Source organism: Sciurus carolinensis, chromosome 4 (genome assembly GCF_902686445.1).
Source record: "Sciurus carolinensis chromosome 4, mSciCar1.2, whole genome shotgun sequence".
Classification (NCBI taxonomy): Eukaryota; Metazoa; Chordata; class Mammalia; order Rodentia; family Sciuridae; genus Sciurus; species Sciurus carolinensis.
Window position 1 is genome coordinate 51,125,772 of NC_062216.1, and position 21,332 is coordinate 51,147,103.

At 34.2% G+C, this 21,332-nt stretch overlaps 1 protein-coding gene across 4 annotated transcripts in view; it reads left to right on the forward strand.

Annotated features, from left to right (window-relative positions):
• Kat6a (lysine acetyltransferase 6A) overlaps positions 1-21,332 on the forward strand; it is a 95,880-nt gene that overhangs the window by 31,330 nt on the left and 43,218 nt on the right. For all 4 annotated transcript variants that reach the window (XM_047549116.1, XM_047549115.1, XM_047549118.1 and 1 more), the window contains one exon: positions 17,247-17,355. In XM_047549116.1, the coding sequence (XP_047405072.1) occupies positions 17,247-17,355 (109 nt within the window). The remainder of the gene's footprint in view (positions 1-17,246; positions 17,356-21,332) is intronic.

The following is a 21,332-nucleotide window of genomic DNA, read 5'->3' on the forward strand; positions in this document are numbered from 1 at the left end:
TTTAAAGCTGCAGTTGTCTGTGGGTAACTGAAATGTTTATCCTATAGACAATAGTAGTACACCTTTGAGAGGAGTTTGGAAAGGTAGAGTTTTAAGATTAGTTTTTAAGTCTCACGTAAAGCAAACTTGAACCTTTAAATTACAAAGGGAACAAAATTTTATAGTTTGTATTCTGGGAATTGTTAATAGGAACATTGTTATTGAGATTAATAACAATACCATAATGTAGAAGACTTATTCTGCCTATAATCCCAGCAATTTGGGAGGCAAGCCAGGAGGATCACAAATGGGAGGCGAACCTGGGTAACTTAACAAGATTCTATCTCAAGATAAAAAATTTAAAGCTCAGGGGCAGAGTACCCCTAGGTTCAGTCACCAGTACTTCAAGGGGAAAAAAATAAAATAAGAAACAAGAGACTGATTTTTATAAAGATAATCTTATCATTCCAGAATTGGATTTGTGTTTTTGTTAGGTAAATGAGTACTTTTTTGTAATAAGATATACTGACTATATGGAATTTGAATGAACAAATTTATTGGGTAAAGTTAATTCAAATCCTATGCTTTTGACAAAGGATCTTAATAATTTGGAAAACAGAAAACATTAAAAGTTTTGTGAATAATGTAACAAACACACAAACATAACATATGCTGGTCATCTTAGTGTCACAAATGTTCTTTTTCATGAACATACCTTTTTGTTTGTTTGTTTGTTTTTAACTAGGAGTTGAACCCAGGAGCATTCTACCTCTGAGTTATATCCCTAGCCACCCGTTTTTAAAATTTTTGACAAAGAGTCTTGCTATGTTGCCCAGACTGGCCTTGGACTTGTGATCCTCCTGCCTCAGTCTCCCAAGCAACTGGGATTACAGGTGTGCATCTGGAGAAGACACTGTTCTGATGGCTTTTCATGTTTTGTTTTGTTTTTTTAAACTTCCTGTCGGAACCTAGCACAGTTCTATATATGGTGGTAAAAGCTTATACATAGTAATACCAATACCTTTTTGTGTTTTAATTTATATTACTTTATGGTTCCCATTTTATTTCATTTAAATCAAATCAAATAGATCTATCCTTTTTATGGACAAGGAAAGAGACCTAGTGTAGTTAATTAGCTGACTTCAGTTTTGTAGTCACTTACCTGCAAGTACTCTCATTAATCTGTTTTCATTAACTGATTAAACTAAAATCTGAGAGTGTTGTATTGGAGAGTGAAGAATAAAACATGACCTGAAGCACTTCGTTTGAAAGCCATCCTTGTACAGGGTGCTGTGCATTCTGAGCCATATATTGTAGAATTTACATTAAAGATTGATTATTAAGATAAAAAATAGCTATGTAGATGTTGCTGTGTTTTTCTTTTTATATTACTTTTATTCAACTTTAAAATTGTAGTTTTAAGGGGCCTGGGGATATAGCTCAGTTGGTAGAGCGTTTGCTTTGCATGCACAAGGCCTTGGGTTCAATACCTGGCACCACCAAAAAAAAAAAAAAAAGAAAAAGAAAAATTGTAGTTTTAGGATGTCTTCCATCTACACAGATTTTCTATATCTGTGGCAATATAGTTGCCATTAATGACAAGTAATTACTTAAAGTCAAAACAAATAAATGATACCGCATCACAGAGATGCAGCCTTCCTCTAGACTTGAAGCCCTTAAAACAGTGTAGTGCCTCAAAAATCTCAGTCCACACTCTTGTTGATTACTCTAGACCAGTCTTTCATTATTTGTTAATTCATTTATGATTTCTCTTTATGATTACCTTTAAATAGATTATGAATCCCTTGAAAGTAGGAAACCGTGTTTTTTAAAATACACATAATTTTAAAAATTAAGAAACCTTAGAGATAATCATGTCAACTGTTTTCATTTTACAAATGAAGAGCTCTGGTAAGTTAAGTTACATCCCCATAATTGGAGAACAAAGACTAGAGAACTGGCCTTCTATCAGGCTATCTCCTTGACTAATTGGTAATTAAGGTACTCTGGGTTGAGGCTGGCTTCTAGGATGTATATATATATATATATGAACTATGTATATATATAAACTATGCCAGTATAAAATGAAGTTATTTATAACTCCTGATTTCGACACAAAATATTTCCTGTTTGCTTCTTATGACACAGTAGTAGGGGCAGATTGCATGCTATTTTGGGAGATATTATGAGCTTGAAAAAGCCTGTTTTTTTTGGGAGGGGGTACTGGGGATTGAACTCAGGGACACTCAACCACTAAGCCATATCTCCAGCCCTATTTTGTATTTTATTTAGAGACAGGGTCCCACTAAGTTGTTTAGCGCCTCGCTTTTGCTGGGACTGGCTTTGAACTTGTGATCCTCCGAACTTGTAATCCTCCTGCCTCAGCCTCCTGAGCTTCTGGGTTTACAGGTGTGTGCCACCCTGCCTGGCCTGTATGTTTGGTTTTAGACTAGAATAAATTGAGTAGTTTCATATTTTAAATAAATACTTCAGGTTTGTATTATGAAACTAGTAAACTTGACTTTTTTATGAGCTACAAATTCTGACCGCTGATTTTATATACCAGTTACAATTTTGGTGTCCTGTTTTGATTTTCGTTATTACTGTTGTGGTCACACAGAAGCATGCATGCACACACACTCACAGATACAAGAGTACTAGAACAGAAAACTTTTGTAGATATGGATAAGACTCTCCAAGTCTACAAAACTTTTGTAGGGTACCTGAACTGTTTTCATTTCATTTCTTTCCTTTTCTTTCTCTTTTTTTTTTAAATAGGAATTGAACCCAGGGGTACTTTACATTGAGCTACATCCCTAATCCATTTTTTGTTTCTTATTTTGAGACAGGGTCTCACCTAATTGCTTAGGCTGACCTTGAATTTGTGATTCTTCTGTGTCAGCCCCTTGAATCACTGGATTAGAGGCATGCAACACCACTCAGCTTCAACTATTAAAATTCATTATTGTTCTCCACAATCCTTATCTGAGTGGTAGATGTACATTAAGTATTTATAAGGTAATTGTTATTAGGTAGATACTCTTGATATTCAGTAACATCTATTTATTTCTTTTGTATCATATACTTATAGTTACTTTGACCAAACCAGATCAGGTATTTTTGTAGAAATCAAGTTATTTCCCCATAGGGTTAGAGTCTTTCCTCCTTCCTCCAAGAATTGAAATCAGTTTCAGAAGGGAATCTTTACTTGTGAATGAAGACTTTAATTATAGGCTTTTCTTCTTTCCAAAAGGCAGTTCCCTTTTTCTGCAGTTGTTCTTTGAGTAGAGGAAAAGTGTGTGTGCACTCATAGCATTTGAATCTGTGTAGCACATTGGCTTTCTAGATATCTTTGTATAGTAACAGCATGTGCATTGGGGTTGGCAGCCTGCAAAATGGTTTTTCTCCTCTTTCAACCTCACTCCCTCCCTAGATCTGGTGACATTACATAGATAAATGTTCTGGGTAGGAAAACAGCAGAAGGAATTGAATGTCTGCCAAAAATTTACAGCATGAATCCAAGCTGGCTGCTTCAGTCTTGTTTTCCTAAACTCTTATTGTTTGTGTGCAGTCATTGCTTGTCTAGGGCTTTCCTTATTGAACATTACGTCACTATGTTCTCCATCCTAATCTTACTGTCTTTTTTTGAAAGCTACTGTCCTCAGGCTTCAAACTTGTTAACCATTTAAGACTTTATTTATGTTGTTATGGAGGTAGTATTGTAGATGAAATACATTTAAGACTGAAAAAGAAATTTTAATTTGTAGTGATTTTGACATAGGGTATACTTATGTGTGTGGAGATGATACGGTTCTAATAACTACCTGAAATTTTAAAATTGCTTTTTAAAAAATATCGTTCTGTTCTTCAGGAAGTAGGGTATCTTCTCAAAGGACTTTGAAGACATCTTGGAAAAGTATTGATTATCTAATGTAAATATTTTTAGTGACTTTATTCTTAAGAATCTGTAAATGTGAAAATGTTCAAGTAACTTAGAAAATTTAGGGGGGAATTCAATTGATGATGCTAGGAACGATTTTTTCTGACTGTGACAATGACTTTTTCTAGTGGGACATGTGAACAAAATAATAAAATGTCATAGTCATAATAATAAAAAAAAAGAATTAGTATCTGTAAGCAACTCAAATGTTCCTCAGCTAGGGAATGGAAATGGACTGTGACCTCTCCATTCAGTGTAATGTTACTAGCAACAAAAAGGAACAAACTGATGTAGTCATCAAGACCAATGAATCTCAGATGTACTGTGTGCTAAGTGAAAGAAGCTAGACTCAAAAGGCTACCTATTTGTATGATTCCATTTATTTGTAAATATACTGAATTTTAACTGTTAGTCTGCGTTGGGAGTATTTCATTTCTAGAATAGAAGTAATTTCATTTATGTACTTTCTGTTGCATTAAAGAATATAATGTGGTATTTTGAAATTTGGAGTTCTTTAAAAAGTTGTTGAGTGTCTAGACTATACAAAATGGGTCTGATTTCAGAGGGGGGAAATGAACTTTTTCTGAAGTTTGTTTGAGTCTATGTCAAAAGTTTGGCTTACCATTTAGGACTTTATATAGTCCTTTAAAAAATAAGGTAAGAGCCTACTTCTTTTTCTCTTCTGAGTCCTTTGGACTTATTACAGTTTAGGAAAACATTAACTTGAATAAGTTCATTTGGGCACCTTTAAGTGTATAGTATTTAATTTCATTTGTTCCTTAACATGTGGCTGTCCTGTGTTGTGTACCTTTAATCTTCATGTTGTATTATCACAACTAGATTGTTAAGACTTAGCAGCTGAGAACTGGTTTTATTTTATATTTGTTTCTCTAGCACCTAACTCCATATCCTTATATTTATAAGAATATGTATAAATAGTATAGATAATGGTACTGGAGATAACAATGAAGAGAAGATGAGAATAATGTGAGGCAAGTTACTAGCTAATTGTATTAGTCTGCTAGGAATGGCTGTCATAACAGAGTGCCATGGACCAGGTGGCTAAAACAACAGAAATTTTGTTTTTTTCACAGTTCTAGAAGCTGTAAGTTCAAATAAAAGTGTGGGCAAGTTTGGCTTCTGGTAAGGGCTGTCTTGTCTTATAGATGACCGCTTTCTTGCGGTGTCTTCTCATGACCTTTTCTATGCCTGTACAGTACTGATGTCTCTTCCTCTTTTTATAAGGATACTAGTCCTATTAACCTCTTTTAACTTTAATTCCTGAAAGATCCTTTCTCCAAATATAGTCCTGTTGGGGGTTAAGATTTCAACGTATGTATTTGTTTTGGAAAGGCACAATTTAGTTCAAATTGACCTTACAAAGATAGATAGATTTGCAGGTTATTTAAGATATTAGATAATATACCAGTCAAGATCTAGTTATGGGAACAGAACCACACTAAGTATTTCATTAGAGACAGTGTAGTATAGGGAGTTGATAAAGCAGATCCTGGAGATCTGAGATACAAAATGGGAACATCAAAATAACACAGAGGCCTAAAGCAGCTACCTGTGACTGGTGGGACCAAGAAAGTGGTTTGGGTTATTTAGAGATTAGAGAAAGAATCCCACAGTGCTGCATTTCATTCTTAAGAGGAATACCCACTGCTTGGTTGCTTTCAAAGACTTGAGCAGGAGCTCCTTAAGTTTGGGACTCAGACCACTCAAGAGGATACACTGCCCTGCTATGGTGGCATTCTGAGGAAGGGTGGTGAATCTAGTCCTGAAGAAGTGGAAGACTGGAAATCATTATTTCTACCAGGAAAGGGACAAAGATAGTAGGAACAGGAGATAGAGTAGAAGGAACAAATTTGTTTTTTGGCCATCCTTACCTTCCTATCTTCTTTTAGTGTTCTTTATTGATGGAGCTTCCAAGAAAGCCAGCTGACAGAGGAGAAATAAAGCGTATAGAGTCTGAGCCCAGCATCATAAAGCAGAATATAGAAGAATGAGCTTGGAATTTAGAGACAAGAACTTAGTAGCTGGCATAGATATTATTGGCTTGAGTGCAGCCTCTCTGTAATTCAGTTTGGCAGTATGTATCAAAAATCTTAGAAATGTCCATACCTTTTTGACCCCATAATTCTAGTTCAAGATATGTATTTTAAAGAAATAATCTAAAGAAAGTGAGTAAAGATGTATGTACAAGACTATTTATGACATTCTATATAATAAATAGAAGTAATTTAAAAGGTCATTTGTATAGGCTTGGTTAAGTTATCTTATAACACATAATGAAATATATAGCCACTAGAAAGATGACATTGATATGGACTTATTATTTTTTTGATTTGGACTTATTGACCTAAAAATATAAATTAAAAAAAATAGATTATATACCACTTGTAGTATGAACTACTTCTTATTTATAGGCTATTTTGGTCTAGAATTGCTTTAGCATTCTGAGTGTTTTATTCTTCCAAATGAATTTAAGGACTTTTTTCTAGTTCTGTGAAGAATTGGTATTTTGATGGGGATTGCATTGAATCTGTATATTGCTTTTGGTAAGGAGGCCATTTTAACAATATTAATTTTAACTATCCATGAACTTTGGAGAGCTTTCCAGTGTCTACTGTCTTCAATTTTTTTCCTCAGTATTCTGTAGTTTTCATTGTAGAGGTCTTTCTCCTCCTTGGTTAGATTTATTCCTCATTATTTTTTTGGGGTAGGAGGTACAGCTTTTGTGTATGGAATTGTTTTCTTCATTGGTTTCTCAGGAAGTCCACAGGAAATTTTAATTACCTTTCCTATTTTGGGAAGTTGAAGTAGAACAAAAACTTGCCCAAAGTTAAGAAGTGGAATCAGTCAGTTCACAAAAATAAACTTTGAAGGACAGATACAGTTTTAGAAAAAGTATAGGAAACCAACATTTATTAGGTATTTCTTATATTCGAGTAATGCTCCTGTAACTTTTATCTCATTTTATTTTCAATATAACTAAAATGTAGGTATTATAAATGTAGGAAGGGAGAGGCAATCAAATTTATAAGACTCATTTGAATGAATGAGGAGAATGAGATCACTGACAAACAGAAAGTGAAACTCTGATAACCACAAAACATGCAAAAGGAAGATAATTCTTTACAGTTTCTTAGGGTAGAATTTAAATTCAGCAAATAGACTTTTTTTTATGTCACCTCTGATTGAGCTGTAAAAAATTGTTATAGTTTAACAGATGATTGCTTTCTCATCCAAATTTATAATAGAAGCATTAATAGAAATTATTGTCTATTTCTATCATCATATTATTTTCTTTTACCAATAATCTTACTAATTGTGTCTAATTGTAGAAGTCATTGAATGAACTCACCATAATAAATTGAACTCTGTTTAGTGCCCCTTAAAGTTTTGCCATATCTATTAGGTTATGTTGATTAAAATCACAGTTATTTTATTGTAATTATAAATAATGGAAAATGTACTCTTTTTCCAGGCCATTTATGGTGTTTTATTATTATGTATCTTTTGCAATGATATAATTTTAAAGATTATTCTTAAAAATGTTTAATTAACTGCTGTTGGTATGCCGAGCAGCTTAAATAGATTAAATCACACCCAAACACAGTTTCCTACAGGATTGGAGAATCTAAGAGGAAAGGATTTGAGTAAATCATAAATACTTTTGGAATTATGCATGGGTTTGTGGTATTGTATTTTAATTTTAACAAGTGTTTATTTAGTACATACTGTGCAACACTAGAGTGATTTCTGCCTACCGAGGATAGAGTGTCTGAAAAAGATGAAGAAAAATGAAATTCTAAACTGTTAGGATTTGGAAGGCGGATGTTCATCAGAGGCCATCAGTAGTGAAGAAACAGGGAATTTGGTAACATTGAGGTGGAGAGCTTGCCTGATTGGCAGAGAACCATGTTTTAAGAATGTTGAGCTTTCTCAAAGTATCACTCTCCAACAAAGTATGAATTTATAAAAGTATACTCTGTATGTGCCAGTTTATTTCCAGTATAATATTAGAAATAATGAATTGTGCAGTGATTCTCTCAACGCTTATGTACTTTTGAATTTTTTGTTGTGTAAGAATGGTAATTGGTTTCTAATTATTTTGTGTAGATTTTGTTTTGTTTTCACTCATATAAGTGCTTTGAAAATATAAGTAATGCCTTTTCTTTGGTCTTCTTTCTTTGTTGTTACAGTGTTACCAAACAATAATATTTAATGGGTATTTTGAAAATCTAACTACTTGTTTTCTTAGTACTCAACTGTTAAACATTAGTTTGATTTCCTTCAGAATACCATGATTAGGGACAATCCACTTTCCAGCTATTCTAAGCTAAGACTTATCCTTCTTTATCCTTTAGGTATTATTTTATTTCAGAGAGTGCTTTAGCAGTAGATAGTATAAACTATATATAATGCCTCTGCTGAAAATTATCTAATTTAAATTATTTAATTTCTGTATAATATATGTTGAAGAAAATTAATTTGGAGTTAAATTTACTCCAAAATAAAATTATTTTAAGTGATTAAAATTGTGGGAAAAGCAAGGAGAAGGATGAGGAAAATCACTAGAATATTCAAACAGGCAATCTAGGCTTTAGTTTTAGGGGTGTTGATTTGAGAGAAGTTTATGGTAGGCCATGTAGGGAGTAATCTGGCTAGATAATATAAATGGTAGTCATAAGGAGGTTTTAGTTTGAGAAGTACCTGATGGATAGTTTTTAATTCTTAGACTTGTCTTATTAGAAAATTGTTAAGCCAGGCATGGTGGTGCGCACACCTATAATCTCAGTAATTTGGGAGGCGGAGGCGGAGGAACACAAATTTGAAGTCAGCCTCAGCAAATTAGTGAGGGTTTAAGCAACTTAGCAAGGCCCTGTCTCAAAATAAAAAGTAATAAGAGCTGGTGTTGTAGCTCAATAGTAAAGTGCCCCTGGGTTAAACCCTCAGTTCCAAAAAAAGTAAAGGCAAGGCATAAAGGTGAATTCTTTGTATGTAACTAGATTCAAAGATAACCAACTTCCATGTAGGTACAATAAGAACAAAATAGTTAACATTTAAATTCAGTAGCTACAGTTTTAATATTTTTTTTTTCTTTTTTGGGAGGCTACAACTATATTTCTAAATCTAGTGTACATAAGATTAAAATGTTAAAGGATTCTACAGGAACTGTTTAAGGTAGAGGCTTTAAAGAGAGGACAAATTATAATAGTTGCTTCTCACTGCATGTATTTTGACCTATTAAGTCATCTGACTTAGAAGAATTTGAAAAATACACGATTTTGTTTATTTTTTAGTGTGGTAAAATCTGCGTAAAAAAAAAAGTACCATTTTAACCATTTACTAGAGTGCAATTCAGTGACATTAAATACCTTCACTATGTCATGAAACCATCACCACTATTCATTTCCAAAACTTTTTCATCATGCTTGTCAAATAATTAAACAATACTTCCCATTCCTCCCCCGCCCCATTGTGCAGGCAGGCTCTGGTAATCTCTGTTCTTTCTATTTCCATGAGCTTGCATATTCTAGGTGTCTCATAGAAGTGGAATCATATAGTATGTATCTTTTGTGATATATCACTGGTTTAAGAAAAGCAGGTAATTATAGTAGGACATAAATTTTTTATATCTGCCTTATAGATACTTTATATTTAAATGGAAGAATAATGCACCTGTTATCTCTATATTGCTTAACACATTTGGGTTATATAGAGAGTTGTATATGAATTATGTACTTCTTCCATTCTTTTTAAAAAAAACTTTATTATTTTTTACGTGGTGCTGAGGATTGAAACCAATGCCTCACACATGCTAGGCAAGCACTTTACCCCTGAGTCACAATCCCAGCCCTTCGTATTCTTTTAATATTGGCTATCCTAACTTGTCTCAGTGATTTCCAGTGACTTTAAAACTTGGGAAATTTTGTAATCCAAAATACTTACGATCAAAAGTGTTTCAAATTTTGGAATATTTGCCTTATATAATGAGAAATCTTGGGCACAGGACCCAAGTCTAAACACTGAATTCATCTGTTTTTCATGTATCTCTTATACTCATACCCTAAAGGTAATTTTATACAGTATTTTTAGTGTACCTGCATTTTGATTAGAACCTATCACAGGAGGTCAGGTGTGGAATTTTCCACTTGTGACTTCAGTTGTTACACAAAACATTTTGAATTTTGCAGCATTTCAAGTTTTGGGATCAGGAATGCACAACCTGTATCTTTTATTGCTTAATAGCTTTGAAACAATGATTTGTTGAGCTTTCTGAAGTCCTAAATCTGAGTTTATAAGTACAGTTTTTTTCCTTGAAAATTCTGGCAGTGATAAATTCTAGTATTTATATTCAGTTCTTTCTTGAAAGAACTAGAAATAATTATATTCAGGTTCTTGATTGTCTTTTATGACAGTGTTTAAAAACAGACAAGAAGGACAGGGTGGCACATGCCTGTAATCCCAGCAGCTTGGGAGGCTGAGACAGAAGAACTGCAAGTTCAAGGCGAGGCCAGCCCAGTCTTGGCAACTTTTTGAGGTTGTTTCACAAAAAGGACTGGAGATATAGCTCAGTGTAGTGTGCTGCTGGGTTCAAGCCCTAGTACAAAAAGAAAAACGAAACAACAAATACAACTTAAAGGTGGATTTGAGTTCCTCAGAAAACATTGTATAATAGAAATAATGACAGGTTTATAAGGGAGGGGGAATAGGAAAAGGAAAGATAATGGAATGAATCTGACATAATTTTCCCATGTACATATGTGAAAAGAACACAGTGAATCCCACTATCATGTATATTCACAAGAATGGGATCATAACTAGAATAAGATATATTCCATGCTTGTATAATTATATCAAAATGGATTCTCCTGTCATATATAACTAAAAAGAACCAAAAATTGTCTTAGGGGAAAGATATGAAAACAAGGCTTTAAAATGAAAATATTTTAGATGATGGATCTGAATATCTAGAAAATGCCCTTATTTAAGATTTATTAAATAACTGTGTTAAAAAATGCTTTCATTTCATGATTTAAATCTCAAGTAATGGGAATCTTGTTTTTCGAAGTTATTTCCAAAAACTCAAGTCAGAATATTCTACTTGTCATCAGAGCATCTATCATGTTTGCTTAAATGCTGCCATCTGGTGATTATTTTTGAGATCTCAACATGTTGCATAAGGTGATACAGGGCAACAAATAGATGGTACAGTGTACAACCTAAGTGCCTCCAGTCCCAAGACTCCCCCTACTTTTGAGAAATTGAGTGGAGGTGGGTTACAATGGCAGAGGTCTTATTTATTAGGCTGTAAAATCACTTTGTAAGATTGCTATGTAAATAGTAGAACATTTATTATCCCAGTTATTTTTGAGCTACACATACTTTGAGGCTCATACACAATTCATCATTCTTTTCATATAGGGTACTGTTTTTCTGAATATTTCTAGTTATACACAGTAATTAATCATGCAATAATACTTGCTGAATGCCTACTATATGTGAGGCACTGTTTTCAGTACTGGTGATACAGTCTTAAACAGATAAAAAGAGAACCTTCATAGAATTTGTGTTTATTTAACAACAATAGTCAATAAGATACCCATATACACATTAATTAGTGAAAAGGGTTAAGGAAAAAAAATAAAGTAGGCAAGGAGTTATGAATTATTGTGGTGGGTAGGTTGCTTTGAAGTGTTAAATGGGGTTTCAGAGAAGGAAAGAGCATTCTACGTAGAAGGAAGTAAATGTAGAGAGGTCTTGTACCTGGAACATCTAACTTATCAAAAATGAAGAAGCTGGAGTAGAATATCAGAATGAGAGCAATAGGAGATAAGGGCAGAGAGGTAATTCTGTTGGGTGGTGGGGGACGGTGGAGCATAAGGTCTTGTAGTTCATGTGGCATTTAATCTGAGAGCAAGGCATTGGACCAGTGGGTTTCGGGTAGCTGAATGACTAGCTTTGACTTACCTCTTATCAGATTCACTCTGACTTCTGTGTTTAATGGTGTGTAAAGTCATTTGCTACCACCTTTCTTCTTTCATTAGCTGTTGAAATAGGTTTACTTTCTAGATCATAGGAACTCTGGTATAAAGCAGCTTGGACAAGTCTGGGAGCAATGATTATGTGGCATATGTCTGTCTTTACAGATTTTGAAAAGTTGTATTTATTGATTCCCAGTTGTTCTTTGTCTTTGTGATATAAGGTAATGAAATTAGCTTGTTGAAGTTTATTCAGAAAATGGCATGAATCTGTCTGTACCTTAGGAACTCAATACATTTCAGACTCAAATCTTACAGTAAACCTAATGTAGTTTTAGCCCTGAGTCACTGGTTTTCTCATGAATAGTTTGCCAATGAGAATGACATGGAGGTTTAATTTTTTTATGCTCTTAAAAATGTAGTTCTGCATATTTAAAAACAATGTATACTGAGTAAGCAGTGCTATTTGATCAACAAATTAAACTTCATAGGCTATGTCTACATAATTTATTCTTATTATTAATTTGCTTATAGATCCTCAGGTAAAACGACCCCTAAATTACTGTTACTTTACTCTTTTCCAAATGGTATTTAACAAGAAAAAACAAACTGAAATTATCACTTAGTTAAAACTGTCATGATAGTTGTCAGTGATGTCTCTGTGGTTTCAGTTGTTTTGGTAGCTAAAAAATTTATCATTCTCATGTTTGATCCTGTGATGTCAAAGAGAATACATCTTCATCAGGAAGTGTGTAGGTTAAAGAGATTATGGCTACGTTGCCATGTAGTACTGAAAATTGTTTCCATACAATTTCAGTATTCTTGGACCAGTACCTTTATTTGACTTAAGAAATTATTTCTTAACTTTATTTTCACACTTAAAATTACTTAAGTTTCACACTGTAAACTTAAGTTGTCATTATTGAAATTAATCAGATAATTGTTTTGTGGAGTGGATAGTCAAGGTCTGAGACTGTGGTCATTTGATAAGTGCCAGAATAATTCAGTTAAACTGGCTACAAAGCTCCAAGTAACCAGGCAGCCAGTCTGTCTGGATCACTACATACCCACATCTGACTTTAATGAGTAGATTTGGATTGGGATAGACAAAGCCTAGTAATATGAAGCGTTGCTCATATATAAAAGAAATATTAACAGTAGTGATATTACAGGAAACATACATAAGGACAGTTTTGCTAGTTTCTTTGGTATAATTTTAAACAGTATCATTTTTTTGCCATTGGAAACTTCATTGAGTAATTCTAGCTGATGAAGACATTTTAAAAGTATATTTTAATATTTTATTGATAGCATAATAATTACGCATTTATGATGTGCAGTGTGGCATTTGAGTGCCCCTCCCCAAAACCCCCAGGATTGAATCCAGAGGCACTTTATTACTGAGCTAATCTCTATCCCTTTTCATTTGTAATTTTTGAGACAGGGTTACTGAGGCTGGTCTTAAACTTGCAATCTTCCTGCCTCAGCCTCCCTAGTTGTTGGAATTACAGACAAGTGTCACCACACCCAGCTCAAAACATTTATACAATGTGTAATTAACCAGTAGTGTTGAAAACATTCAAAATCCTTCCCACTGGCTATTTGAAAATACATATTTAACTGTTATCAATCATAGTTAGCCTGCTGTGCTATAGAGCATTAGAAGTTATTCCTCCTATCAACTGCATGCTTGGACTTACTAATAGTTCTCTCTTCATCCCCTCATTCCTCCAGTTCTCTCTCTTCCCTCACTCTTCTGCACTCTTAGGCTCTGGTAACCTCTATTCTACTGTTTACTTATCTGAGATCAATTTTTAGCTTCCCCATATAAGTGAAAACATGGAGTATTCATCTTTCTGTGCCTGACTTATTTCACTTACCATAAAGCCTTCCAGTTCTACCCATGTTGCTGCAAATGACATAATTTCATTCACTTATAGTTGAAAAATATTTCATTGAGAACACATTCGAAGCCATGGATTACTATGTATTTTTAATTTTTAAGACCATATTTCCTTTGTTGAAGAGCAGCAACAATAGTCTGTTTTTCACTTTGTCTTTATTCATGTACATTTGTCCTCTTAAGTGGTAAAATGATTTAACCTATGCCTCACAAGTAGTAGTTATTAGCCAAGTTCTTTGCTATTCTTAAATATACTAACTATAATTTTAACTAGCTTAAGTTGTGATGCTATTTCCAGTCTGTCCTATAGTTCCCTGTGCTAAGGTAGGCTTCTTCAGCTCTATAGTAATCACAGGGTTCTTTATCTGAACCCAACTATTTTTAACCATCTTGTTGAAGTCATACTATATGCTTAGCATTGAAACTGGGGTATTCTGACCTACCATTAGTTGGTAATTAATGCATTGAGTTGTTCCATATTTCCCTGAGAAAGCTAATTTTCCTTACTCTTAAACTTGTTTTAAGAAGAGAGTGGCAGTAGAGACTCTGGAAGAAGAGACTTTGTTTTGATCCTCACTACCTTTAGGATGACTGTTTGTTCTGCACAAATGCTGAAGTTCTTCTGCTGACCACAGTCAGTCCTCATTTTCCAATTCTTTCACCTCCTGCTGAACTTTTTTGTTAGTTTCATCTGGATTCTTACAATACTTTAACTCCTTATATTTCTAGTCTGTCAGCCCTCTTCTGTTTATGATTCCCAGCCTCATCTTTGTGATCCACCATTTAGAAATGTTTGCATTTCTTTTCTAGTGACCCTCCCCTGTTGACCTGTCTTGTCAATCTCCAGCCTCTGTTTTTGTCAGTCTAAGGCTTTAGAGGTGCTAAGAAGGTTGTATAACCATTTTGGTTGGAATCACTGTAAATCGATTCTTTTGAATCTTAACTTCATGGACTGATTGACAATTTTATTTTTCATCACTAATTGATTCCCTAACATCTTCCATACACAGACTTCTAAAACTTTTCTACTCTCTATAAATGCCCAAATCTATATTTATCTATTTTTCTTTAAAATGAGATGTTGCCTTCTAGTGTAGTGAAACAGATGGAGGTCATTTTGCAGGGAGCTCCTCAACCTTCCTCTCTTATATTTTGAATTTATTTTCTGTGTTAACACGTGCTTTTCTGATCTTGTCTTGACTGAGTTATGTGTGTCCATTTTGATAAGGAATATTTTCATTATCTTTTCTTGATCCCAGCTGATCTCACCTCTCAGTTTCCTTAATGAGTTTTCACTTTCTCATGTTCTATTAAGTTCTCGTCTAGCCAACCCCTGTCCCACTTTTAGTAGGTGGTTTTATTTCTGTTTTCCAGAAATAAGGGAAGCTATGAGAAATGGCACCCTCAACTTTTTCCCATTTCCACTATCCCCCCTTTTGGTAGTTTATACTACCAAAGCCAAGTCTCTTTAACCATGTTCTAGAATCCACTTCTTTTCTAAACCAATGTTAGCCAGTAGAATTTTCTGTATGGAATTGTTCTATTTTGGTGCTATCCAGTACTGTTAAGCCACTAGCTACATGTGACTTGGGCACTTGAAGCTAATGTGAATGAAGAATTAAATTTATCTCAATTAATTTAAACTTAATTAATTGAAAACTGCATGTTATAGTGGCTAGTATTATGACTAGTACAGCCTCTAGACTTTAACTACATAAAATGTTCATTCGTGTTTCTTGTTTCTTGAAATTCTTCAAGCGTGTTTGTCTTCTCTTCCACATTTAAACAGGTTTAACCTTTCCCATCATAAATACCTAGATAATACTAAAACCCTTTACCCCTTATTTTTAGCTACTCTTGTCTTCTTTCTGTTCCTTCATGGCAGTTTGTTGGTTTCTATAACTTAAGTACAATAAGGACTAAAAAGGGCTGTCATATAGTGAGATCTCCAACTATTTTTCTTTCTTTTCCCTCCCATATTTTTTTATTGGTGCATTATAGTTGTTCATAATGATAGAATTCATTGTTACATATTGATATATGTACGTAGTAGAATAATGTAGTTTGGCCAGTATTATTGCTCAATAGTTCCCCTTTCCTTCCTGTCCTCCCTCCCTTTGGTCCCATTCTTCTCTATTGATTTCCCCTTCAAATTTTGTTGAAAATGAAAAATTTTCCATTTTTTTCTCTAGCTTCCACATATGAGAAAACATATGACTCCTAACTTTTGAGTTTGGCTTATTTTTCTTAACATAATATTCCCAATTTCCATGCATTTTCCTGCAGTTGACGTAATTTCATTCTTTATAACTGAATAAAACTCCATTGTTTTCTTTATCCATTCTTCCATTGACAGATACCTAGACTGGTTCCATATACACATGTAGGCTGGTTCTATAGTTTGGCTTTTGTGACTGTGCTGTTGCAAACATGGGCATTCATGTGTCATTATATGCCAACTTCATTTCTTTAGAATGAATCATTTACCACTGTGGAGTGGTATATGATTCAGTGGTAATACTGGATTGTTTAGTGTTTCCATTCCTGGTCTCTTGAGGAACCTTCATACAGATTTCCACAGTGCTTATACTAATTTATAATTCCACTAGCAGTGTGAAAGTGTTCCCTTTTTTCCAAATCCTCTCCAGCATTTATTATTATTTGTATTTGTGTTGGCTGCCATTTTTAACTGGAGTGAGATGAAATCTCAGTTTAGTTTTGATTTGCATTTCCTTCCAACTATTTTTTTCAAGTGAGAATCTAGTGCATACTTTATCTTCCCAAAATTGATTGTTGATTGCTCTGTTTCTTATAATTCTTGTATCATTACTTTTCCTAGTTCTCTTTTCTCTCGGTTTGGTACTTTTTAATCTCTTTTTTTTCCTCTGATGCTCCTAAATGTTGGTATTTCTCTATCTCAGACTTTATCCTGTTTCTTTACCCTTCTATTCTTATTCTATTCTTTTCTATCTACTCATGATGGGAGTGGATAGAACTCCCATAAATACTATAAATGCTGTAAATACTTACTGTTTCTTATAGCACTTTGTTTTCCTCTGCACATTAAGTTTATCCATATATATCTTGTTGCTTTTCTACTAGTTCATATGCCTCTTGGGGACTGACACTATTTTTGCACTTGGTTCATTTGAATTTTTCAGTCTTAGGGAAGGATTTGTTTTATTTAATCCATACTGTGTCTTTTGGTTTCTGTGTAACAAATCTGATTTGCTTTTTTTGATTAGTCATAAAGACCCAGCCAAAATAGGCTTTGTTAGAACTCACCTGTTTAGTTGGGATTTTAGGAATATGATATAATTATTATTCTGCAGTTATGTATAACTCTCATAAGAATTTAAAGCTGTAATTTTAATATCTTTATATTAATACTAAAAAGTACTACTACTGAATGACTTGTTTTTCTTTACAGCCGGTTGCTGAACCAATCCCCATCTGTAGTTTCTGTCTTGGTACAAAAGAACAAAACCGGGAAAAGAAACCAGAAGAACTCATCTCCTGTGCAGACTGTGGCAATAGTGGTATGTGATTTCCTTTTTGCCTTCTAACATTAGCCTGGTAAAGCAGAGGAAAGTGTGTGTAACTGAGTTGATACCCTTGATCCTTATGAAATTAATGTTTCAGTCTGACTCTGGTATAGGTAACTGAGATGAACTTCTACACTAGAGAGGGATTTGAAAAGCTGAAATGTTTAATTCAGTTAATTTAAATCACAGCTTAGATTGTTTTGTAATAAAAATCTCTACGTATTTTTTCCTGTTGATCTTTATATTTCATTATTGAACATCTGCTTAAATCACAGCAATCAGTTTGAAGTTATTGCCGGTTTCTTTAATAATCACTACTTATCTTTCTTGATTTATGCCTCAGGCTCGATGCGTAGAACCAGGATGATAACAGATTTGTTTTTCTTGATGGAAACTTACTTGTGTCACATGGGGACACAGAGTGTTGACACTGCAATTTGGTGAGCAATGTGAAATTCTGGGCCCTAAGAAAGATTTTGCAGAGTCTCTGAATTTCTTAGTTTCAGAGTTATTCTTTAAATTTTAAGAACTCATGAGGAAAAGCTTTAATAAACCAGCATTATTTTTTGATCATTGGCTTAATTTTCAATGTTTTATATGAATAACCTTCAGGACTTAGTCTAGAAAACAAAGGCACACTGTAGAGGAAAGAGGAAAGAAATTTAATACTGAAACTAGGTATTTGTGAAATTTTGGAAGAGCTGAAGAGAGACAGGCTTCAAGTTGTCCTTTAAGGACTTCTGGGACACTGCAGAAACTGACCCACCAGAGTACCGTGTTTGACTTTATCTGGGACAGCTGGAAATAGGAGGCCAACCCAAAGCTATTGAGTATAGGGTACTGAGATACTGAATTTGGTCATTATCACAGTTGTCTCTGGAATAGCCTTGAAGGAGAAGAGTCAGTGCTGTTGTCTTCATGGCTTTGCTTATCATTAGAAAACAGTAGTAGAAGGAGGATGATCTTTACCTCATTTCTGCCTTTCAAATATTCCTTGAGTACATCCAGTTGGAATTCAGCGAGGCTCAGTTCATATCTAGAGCCTAACTGCAAAGATGTGTAGGAAGTGTAGTTTTTAGCTTTTTATTTTTAATATGGGACTAGAAGAAGGTGGGACTAGATCTTGAGTGTTGTGTGACCATATCCACTAACCAAAATGAATCTGGATGGATTTAAATCTAAACTGTAAAATCATCAAAGAATAAAGATATTATGTTATGTCATGCAGCGCTTTCCAGACTTTTCCTCAAATGTAATTTTATGGGAACCCAAATAAATAAAACAGAAAAGAATCTTTTCTTATTGAGTTGAAATGGAGATGGCAAAGTATTGTGTTATGGCTTTACCATTTAAGAAGAAGCATATTTGAGGAAGTCTCTTGAGTGTCTCTAAGCTATGGAAGAACATAATTTGTAAACTATTACTGTAGAGATAGTTTTTAAAGAAATAATAAATAATTAGTTTTATATTACTGTAGAAATGGAAAACAGACTTTTTTCTTGGTATCAGGGATTGAACCCAGGCACGCTTAACCATTGAGCTACATTCCTAGCCCCTTTCATTTTTTATTTTGAGACAGGGTCTCAATAAGTTGCTGAGGCTTGCTTTGATCTTGGGATCCTTCTGCTCAGCCTCCTGAGCAGCTGGGATTATAAGCATGTGCTACTGTGCCCAGCCATTTTTTATTTCATACTCTTTCCGTGGATCAGGAATTTGCGAGTGCTTTAGTTTGTTGATTTTGACTTGATATCTTTAATGGGGTTGCAGTTTTTTCTTTTTGTGTTGCCTGAGATTGAACCTAGGGCCTCGCACATGTTAGGCAAAAGGCACTCTACCACTGAGCTGCACCCCCAGCTACAGCTACAATTTTAAGAAGTGCTATGGGCACCTGAAGGCTTCCATGATGACTCACTTAACAGACTGGTGAGTTGATGCTACTGTCTCTCTAACGGGCTGCTTGATTGTCTACAACGTGACAACCTGCTTCCCCTGAGCAAGTATCTGAGAGATAAGGTGGAATTTGCATTATCTTTTATAACTTTTAAGTTATAAGCCTTTTAAGTCATACTCTGTCATTTCAGCAGTGTCCTATTGGTTACACAAATCAATCCCATTCAGTGTGGGAAAGGATCTATAAAAGGATAAAGTGATTAGAAGACACCTTGGCCACTGACCTTTACAACAACCAAGGAAGAAAAGCATAGACATTCAAATATATGAAAATTAATATTTTCTAAATTGAAAACTAACATGCCTCAAATAAAAAGAGCAAGAGTAGTTTGGGGGAAATAATCGGATTAGATATGGCAAAGGGCTGGGTGTGGTAGTACATACCTGTAATCCCAGCAACTCAGGAATCTGAGAGGAGGATTGTAAGTTTGAGGCCAGCCTGAGCAATTTGGCAAGGCCCTGTTCAAAAAAATGAAAAAAAGTCTTGGGGATGTAGCTCAGAGGTAAAGTGCCCCTGGATGAAATCCCCAATCCAAAATGAATGAACGAACGAATGAATGAATGAGTGATGCTATATGAGTTTAGAGCAAGTGTTTGTTTGTAAGCATAAAGTCCAGAGTACTGCCTAGCAGTTTACAGAAGAGAAAATTGTCAGGCATATAAAGTTTACCTAATAGCAATGTACATCAAAGCAGCAATGAAACATCATTTTACAATTTTTATGCTAATGAAAGGTGACAGGGTCCCAACTTAGAAATGATGAAATAATGGTTAAAGATTTGTACTTTACTGATGGCACTGAGTATTACAGCTTTTGGAAAATGTTTTGGTAATGCATCTGAACCTGTCAAGCTATAAAAATGTTTAATTCATTTCACTCACCAGTCTTACTTTCAAGAATTTATTCTAAGGAATTAATTTAAAAGAAGGAAAAGATTTATAAACATGAAATAATTCATCTTAGTGTTCTCTTTTCAACTCTTATGGATAATATAGTCCTTGCACCTTAATGATAGGGAAATGGTCATGTAGGTTATGGTGTGTCATATCAGTATATGATCACTTTAAGGAATATGAGTGTGGAGGTTATTTGAATAAAATAAGGAAGAAAGGCAAAACAAAAACTTCATATTCTATAATTACAACCACATGAGGGCTGTTAGCTAGTTTTTATTAAGGAAAAGTAAAATGCGAAAATGACTTTTATTCTAAGATGATGAGATTATGGATGAAGTGCTCATTTCCTTCAGTGTTAGTGACAACCCTGGGCCTTGAGCATGCTAGAAAAACTACCATGGCTGCATCCTCAGACCTTTTTTAGATTTTCATTTTGAGACAGGGTCTAGATAAGTTGCCTAGGATGACCTTGAATTTGCAATCCTCCTGTCACAGCTTCCCAAGTAACGAATTATAAACCTAGTTGTTAGTAATGTTTTGATGATTAACTTACTATTTCATAAAAGAGAAAAGTCCTTAGAAATAGAAAAGAGGAGAAAGATGATTTAACAAGCCTTTTCTCTCATCAAAGAAAAATAAGCAGAACTTTTAGAGGAGAGGGATAAATCTTTTTAGTGTTGAGGGCAAAATAGGCTACATTAAATTTTTGAGAATCAAACCGGTACTACCTCCTGGAAAAGTTAACTCCTGAAAGAGGTTTTTTGTTTGTTTGTTTGTTTTTTCTGTTTTCTGATCCCAACAGAAACATTGCTTTTGGTTTTAGTTTTAGATTAAGTGCCTTATATCATGAGCAAATAACTTACTTTAAATGGTCAAATTTTCATTATATATTTTTAAATATAAAAGTAATGTTATCATTTTCAAAATAAGAACACAAAAAGGTGCAAAGGGAAATATAAAATCCTTTGCCTTCAAAATGTTTATAACTGCATTTACTAACATTCTTAGCCTTTTCTGTATTCTTTCAGAAGTGGCCTGGGCAGGTGTTATGTGTACATACATGCTCTATGCCCATTTAATAAAGTTTGAAGTGTATCTATAATCAAACTGGGGAAAGGTGTTCT